Here is an 8,281-nt window from a genome sequence, read left to right on the forward strand (position 1 = left end):
TTTTATCCAAAGAAACTTTAAAAAGTTCTGAACAACTAAATTGAAATAAAATAAAATAAAAATGATGTCTTAATTAACATCATATAAGGCTTATCATTTTTTAATTTTGGAATAAAAAGAAAATCTTTGGAAATTATTTGTTAGAATCAAAGATTTAAAAAAAAAAAATGCAAATTTTTTCTTTCTAAATACTTATTAACTGTACTTTCGCAAGAGTTTTTTTGGAACTGTAATGTAGTTCCATTATCAAAACTATCTGCAGATGGTGGAACTGGTTAGAAAGCCTGTTTGGTATATTGTAAAATAATATGTCTGAATTGAGTTGAGTTTATTTATTTTGTTTTTGTCAAATTTAATGTGTTCATAAATTTTACATTACTATTCAACTATGTTGAGTTTATGACTTTTACTTGTTTTATGAATAAAACTGTTTCAGATCTTCCCAAAAGGAACAGAAAATGAATGTTTAAAATGTAATTTATTTTCAAACTAATTACTTTGTTTTATCATGCAAAATACCCAATCTTTATGAATGAAGTGAACATTTTAGTATTTAGTTGTATAGAATTTAAGGTTGAACATCTTAGCAAACAAATATTTTGGATTCTAAATTTTTTGTGTTACATTATTTGTTTAATAAACATATCTTGTAGCACTTAAATTTATCTTTATTTTTGTTTCAATATTTTTTTTTTTAATCTGGCTGTAGCTCTTAATTTTTAAAAGATTGTTTTACAACACTTCAACATTTTCAATTAAGATAAAATTAAAAATATTTTGTTCATTCAGTCAAGGAAGTTTTATCATTTTAATCAAGAAATCCAGTGTTGACAAGTTTTTCTAAAAAGAATTTAACATCCCCGAGTTCCGAGTCCTTGATTCCAAGACTTTTTAACATACCAAGATCTCCATTTTCAACTGCCATAAATACTGAACGTAGGTGCTCTAAATCTGATCTCATTAAGTGCAAAGCTGCTCCAAAATCTTCTATGGTCTGTGATTCTGAAACAGTAGTAAGTAATTAATAAATTAATAAATATTCTACTTAGATCAGTACATAATACAGTACATCATTCAGGAACTAATGAATATGATACTTCATTGATAACGCAAACAGGAGCTCCAACTCCAGTATTTGCTAAAAAAGATACAGAAAAACATTGGGTAATCTTGATCTCAGTAGTATTATAAAATACAAATTTATCTACTAAGAAATTAAGGTGTTAAAAATGAAAAAAGAAACAAAAAAGATGAAGAAACTCTACACTAGAGGTGATGTTTGCTGAATTATGTCAACATTTGTAACTGTAAGAGTGAATAACCATTTTTTATAGTGAAAGAAGAGCAAGATGAAGTTCTTTTGATTTTTCATAGATGCTTTATCTAACCTAGAAATAGCTACAGAACATCACGAGGGAAGAATTAAATTATATGTAAATTTTTTTTATTTAATCGGGATGTATCTATAGTCCCTCAAAGATAATAGATGAAATGTATGATAATTATGTATTATGTAATTAACAATTAGGCATGAAACTTTTCAAACATTACAAAATTTCAGTTATCATAAAAAAAAAAATATAAATATATATGTGTGTGTGTGTGTGTATATATATATATATATATATATATACCAGAGATTAAACTTTAAACGCAAATATTTTCTTGTGTATCACTGAAAAGAATCAAGAAAAATATATTTTTAGAATGTACATAAAACCAGCAATGACTGTTATTCTCGTTCACAATATTTCAAACCAGTCAACCTCATATAAACTATCTGCTTTTAGAAGTGTAAACCACAGATTACACAACACAGTCATGTTATCTTAAGATTGCATAAAGGAAATTTACAATTTAAATAGTAAACACAAACAGATTTCAGCATGTTCATTGTGCATGAGACAATGCACATGAAAAAAAATGAACAAAGCAAAAACTTCAACATGTTAACATATATAAATAATAACTCAGAGAAAATATCTTACAAATTCAATGTACATGATGAAGCTTTTGAACAGCAAACAAATCATTACACAGTACACAATGACCCTTGAGTATATGTATTGATTCCATAATGCTCACTGAGGAAATAAAACAACTTCCAACAGAGACAATGAAGACTTCACAGCCACCCATATAACATTTCCTATCAATCTCATAGACACAAATAAAAAATCCTCCAACATTAATAACTTTGATATTACATACGTATAGAGAAAAAGAACCATATCTTAATAACATTGAAGATTATGAAGTATATTATTAATACCCAACAATGATGTACTAAACGAATAGAGATAATTCAAATTGAGAGCACTTTAAAAAAAAAAAACTGATGTTAAGTGAAAGCAGTGGAATTGATTACTGAAGATGGTTGCAATGAAAATGTTTTAAATAAATATTAAAAAGTTTAATTTGATTTGTTACAAAAAGTTTGTTTGTAAATAGTGTTCAAGATAATTAAGAAAGTTTTAAATGTTGCGAATCATATTAATTTTAAATTGCTATTTATTCCAAAAAAGCAATATCCAGTTGGATATTTCTATTACTTAAACAGACAATACTTTGTTTCATTTTGTTCCACAATACATTTCTTTGGCCTATGAAAAAGGACTGAATATTATGCTTCAGATGTCATTTTTAATAAACTATCCAGTCATCTCAAGATCTTTCGATGCATTGTTTTAAAATTAAATTAAAAGATCTTTCAAAAAGGTAATATTACTAAGTTTAGTTTTTAAATATAAACTTTTTAATTTTCTTGTTTAATGTATTCTTAAATATGTATTCAAGTATTTTTAAGTCTTGGATAAGTCAGTAAACTTCATCTCACAACTTCATGGTTTCACTACACATGGGATAACTCAAGAAGTAGCATCCTGAAAGTTGAAGGCAAAAAGTGAAATAAAATGTCAGTGCTGAGTTACATTGAATAATTTTTTTTTATTTTAATAGTTTTTTTGTGGTGGATAGATTTTAGTTTCAAAATTGTTCAAATAGATTGTCGAGAAACTTTCAATCTTATATATGTAGCTTTTTAATTTTTTTAATAAAATTTAAATCTTTGGTCATCATAAAAACAGTTACTGTATCCTGTCATCTATAAGTTTTTACATTTTGTTGTTATATAAAATATGACATGTGTGTAATATGATTGTTGAAATCCCATGAGGTTGTAAGTCTCATGAGGTTAAAAGTCTCATCATCTACTGTTATGAAAATAAAAAAAAAGAATAATACTTGTTTTGTTCCTTTGGGATTTAGATTCTTTATGAAAATGGCCTACCCATTACAAGTACACAATTTGAGAGTATATTATTTATATTTATGTAGATCTTAGTTTTGAAATTAACAAAATTTCCTATTTTTTAAATAATTTGTTTTACATTTACATAAAAAAATATATAACTTAACAGATAAATAATTATGATTCTAATGTTCATAAAATGGAATAAGACCAAAAATTGCTGTTGATTATTACATCATAATTAATAATGAAGGATATACAAAGAAACAAATTAAACAATTTGCAATATAGACAAAGAATTTAATTGAACTGAATTAAAAAAGTAATTTTCTTATTGAACTGTTTGTAACTTATATTGCAAAAATGAAAATGAAAAAAATGATATATGTTAATTTATTTTTTTTTAAATATATAAATAATAAATATATTGTAGGGAACACATATTATTAAACTTCAATAGAGCAAGAAATGAGTCAGACTAAACATTTACTGTTTCTTTATTGTGACTTTGAAGTACTAGTTATAGTAGTAGTTGATTTATTCTCCTTAATTTCCTTGATTAATTAACAAATTCATTACTTATAAAACAGTTCCTCACTAATTTATTAATAATTATTTATCCTATTGACAATTTAGGTGGAATTAAATGTTAAGTAATAATTGTAAAAAAACTTGAGTTAGCTATATATTATTTTTTATTTAAAAAGGTTTAATTTGAAGAGATGTTAAATATTACAAGAAAAACTGATTAATCAAGTATTTGGGATAGAAAATTTGGTTATATATGTGTTGAAATAATTTCTGTAGAACTTATTCTGTTTGTTTCTCCTAATTACTAAATATGTTGTTTCAGCTATTGAAATCAGTAATGTGAAATGCATAGATCATGGTTGTAAATAAACAAACAGTTATCCTACTCATAGTGCATTTATATATTATGTTAAGTTAGGAATTGTAAGTTTGAAATTACATAGATAAAAAAAAAATTGCTCCAGAAACTATATGAAAGGATCAAAGGAAATGAGGAAGGGAGATTAAATAAATACTAAAGAAGATCAGTATTATTTAAGAAAAGCAAGTCTTCTTCTTTGGGGTCCTGTATGTTCAACATTTTGAAATGAAGACCAATAGGAACCTTCTTTTAAGGATTCTATTACTGAAAGGTGAAATTTCAACTATCCATTTACATTTTGGTAAAATATGATTTTAAGGAATTTTATGACAGTAAGGGAGATGTTTCTCTTCTTTCATAAGTATTTATTAACAAATTTTTCTCATTAGAAGCTGTGAATGCTTAGAAAATTTTTTTAATTAAACATGAGATCTGCAGTTTTAAAATTATGAAGCAAGATTCAGTTTAAGTAGGTTTCAATTGTTTGTATATTAGTTTTCCTTTAAATAACTTATAGTTAAAAATCTGATGTGGACATCACATGACTTCCTTGTACACCTATTAAATTAAATGTACATATTTTTAAAAGTACATAAAATTTTATTTTAATAACGTCTGATTTTTTTAATATTTTTTTTTATTGTTATTATTGAATTATTATTTATTGTAAAAATTTCTTTACAATTAGAGGTTAATAATTCATTAATTAATCAATATACTTAAATTGAAAAAAAAAAAAAATGTTAAAAAAAAGGAAATGAAGTCTGATTCGAACCAATGTGCCTTCCCCTTGTAAGATCCAAATATATCATTAATTAAATTTTTATTTGGCTATAACTCTGGAACCAATTAAAAGTAAATACCACTTATGATATATCATTGAAAAGCTCTCAATGTGGGCTTATTATTGCAGTTACAAAAAAGTCCAAAATCTACATTTTTTTGGGTTTTGGGGTTTTTTGGACATTTTTGGTGAAGTCGATTGCAATTAAAAGGGGAGGTGCACAACTAACTAGATGTTAAAGCAATCCTAAATCCAAAATTTCAACATTCTACGGCTATCATTTTTGAGTTATGTGAGATACATACATAGATACATATGTACGTATGTTTCACCACGCCGAAACTAGTCAAAATGGATTCAGTGATGGTCAAAGAGGATATTTCTGGTGAAATCTGAAAACCAAAATTTTTTGGGATTACAGTACTTCCTTTACTTCATACAAGGAAGTAAAAAAGAAATCTAATCATCTAACCAATATATGTACACTCTACATCTGGCTTATAATATAAAAATAGATGTACATAAAATTATAAACACAAAAATATAAATGTGACTGGTTCAATAGATATTATTTGTTTACAAAATAACATATTTTGAATTTTTCTTATAGAGACTGCTCTTACTAAATGTTTACTTCCTCTGTGAACTAAAAATATGATCTTTTCCCAGTATATGCTGTAACTTAATTTTATGAAATATACCATTTGGCATGAGTACCAAATAAGGTGCTCAGTCCAAGACTAGTATAAGTTTACCTGTTATAATGTTACAAACTGCTGTGAGCATACTGACTTGTTTTGGCTTGACTTTTGCAAAGAATAGTACCTAAATCTAAGAACATAAACATGAGTAACATGCTCTCATGAAACATTTTTCTCTTTGTGTTTTTATTAATATTTTTCTTTTCAGCAGTTTTGATTATTTTTTATGATTTTGTTGATTATCTGAATATTTTTTACAGTTTTGAATGTGCTTTGTTAATTTTTTTTTTGTCTTATATCTCTTATTAATCTTCTCCAAACCTCTTATGTCCTTCAAAAATATTATTTTTTGGTCATTAACAAGACAGTAAACTATCCTAATTAATAATGATAACATCTGTTTCCTCTGTAGGGAACAGAATTTCCATTTGTAAGGCAAAAGAAGGAGAGTGGATCTAATCTATTATTGCTGGTTCAAGGACTTTCTATCTAGACATTGCACAAACTAGCTGACAATATAGTAATTAGACAATAAGATGGTTTCCTAACTACATATTTGGTCTGCACTGAGTGATATAATACATTGATCCTCTGCAATACTGAGGGATAGATTTGGATAACTGTAGAAGGTTCTAGGTCAACAACCTTTCTCTCTACCATTTTTCTTATAAGTTCTGTTGCATAATGTAAGCCCTTTGTATTCTCATTAGTATTTACATTACGTTTGTTAATATAAAATGTGAGTATATTCAACATTTATTTAACATTATAGAGAATTTTTTAACTAAGTATGAACATTATTAATCACTCTGGGTATCAGGACTTGTAATTAGATCTTGCCATCTAGTCTATTAGAAAAAGAGGGGGTATAGTAGCTCCAGTGTACTATTACAAATTTACTGAAGTAGTTGAATACAATTAATTGAAGTAACTATCAGTAAAACAGTTGTCATTTTGTTGGATCAACATCTGCCGAATAAATGTCTGTGACTGTTCATCAAGCACTTCACATCTACTCTGTCAACTCATTCAATAGACATGATTCATTACAGAATAAGGGTACAGATTTGGAAAAATAGTGTTAAAAAGTTGTTAAACCTACAGTGGAAATATTTTATATTCCCTGTAATTAGCTTTATTAATATTGAGATTTACTGACCTGATAATGTAATCGCCACTTTATCTACTCCTCCAAGAGGTGCAAGTGCATCACGTGCCTTACTTCCAAATAACTTTTCCAAGTAGTTTGGTCCATGGCTGGCCAGCAGTGATTGAAGGAAACTGGAGGTCTCTTCTACTGGCGGCCGCTTTGCTGCTCAACAAAATAATCTCTCATTCTCATATTAGTTATATTGTAATAATCAATAAGCAATTATTAGAAATACTTTTTATCCATAGAATGACTCATATTTGTAATGTATTTTCTATAGGGAAATTACAAGGATATAAAATTGCAGCAATATCAGACTTAGGCAAAAATCCATAATGTCCATTAATTTACTTCTTTTATAAAAAACTGCCTTGAATGTTTGAAATATAATTTAATTTATTTAGCGTCTCAAAGGAATTCAAAAAGAGTTAGATAGTTTAGATTAGCTTGGTGGATTTCATTTATGGAGCAGTTATTTTTATTTTACAATTTTTCCAAAAATCTGTTCAGAAACAGATTTTTCAATTTTAAAATAGAATATCAATTAAATATTGTATTACAATGGAAGAGTACACAAATCTTTGTTTCCAAAGAAAGGATTTATTAATGTTTTTTCAACACTGACTAATTCATGGCTGAGATATATGTAAAGCATTTGAGACACAGGATGTCCTAATTGGAGTTGGTTTCTGTGAGATTATAATGTTCATTATACGTCAGTCCACGTGATAAACAATTGTTACTTACAGCACTGAATATTATCTTCATTTAATTGAGCATGACATATGATGCCAGTAATGTTCATTAATATGTTAGGCTTAATAAAGAAGTTGATAGGAGACCACTTAACTCTTGGACTTCTCTAGTAAGCCTTGTGATGCTTGTTACTGATGGGAACGATTATACTATCTTTAGCAGTGACTGTTGTCTTATTTTAGGGTTGCCTACAGCTGTTTGGTAATACATATATGCATGTTTCTTTTACCAGTATAAGAAAAATAAATGATAATAATGAAAAAAATTGAAACATTAAAATTTTGAATTATTATCATCAACTTCCATAATTTAGTGGGAACACATCTGCCCCATTCATCAGCTAAATTCTGGATTCAAATCCCAGGTAGGTTTACAATATTTTATGTTATAAAATTTATGTATCATTAATAAAATTGGGCATAAGGGTGTTTTTACTTTTGTAATAAATAAATAAATTGCTTATTTATTTTTATTTGTTAAACAGTTGTTTTTAAATTTAGTCATAGAATAATTGTAGTTGTAGTTGTATGTAAAGTTCTATGAGCAGTTTTTAACAATCGAATGTGTTATTTACTGAACAGTACTGTAGTATTCTGGAATTTCAAATACTATTTTTGTTTATTTCAGCTGTAAGGGGTTTAATCCTTGGGATTTTAAAGTATTTTTATGCTGATTTTCACTCATGTTATGTGATCAATGTGATGAAGTGATTAGCATAGAAAAAAAGATCTATTCTAATCTAGAAATT

The 8,281-nt window shown here is 26.8% G+C and overlaps 1 protein-coding gene across 1 annotated transcript in view; it reads right to left on the reverse strand.

The window, feature by feature from the left end:
* Positions 1–145: 145 nt before the first annotated feature.
* Positions 146–8,281, reverse strand: part of LOC142327910 (IDLSRF-like peptide) — a 358,303-nt gene continuing 350,167 nt past the window's right edge. The window contains exons 3-4 of the mRNA XM_075371276.1: positions 6,787–6,939; positions 146–1,002 (exon numbers count right to left, since the gene is read on the reverse strand). Coding sequence (XP_075227391.1) covers positions 809–1,002; positions 6,787–6,939 — 347 coding nt within the window. The 3' untranslated portion in view covers positions 146–808. The remainder of the gene's footprint in view (positions 1,003–6,786; positions 6,940–8,281) is intronic.

This window comes from Lycorma delicatula, chromosome 7, assembly GCF_047948215.1.
Source record: "Lycorma delicatula isolate Av1 chromosome 7, ASM4794821v1, whole genome shotgun sequence".
Lineage (NCBI taxonomy): Eukaryota > Metazoa > Arthropoda > Insecta > Hemiptera > Fulgoridae > Lycorma > Lycorma delicatula.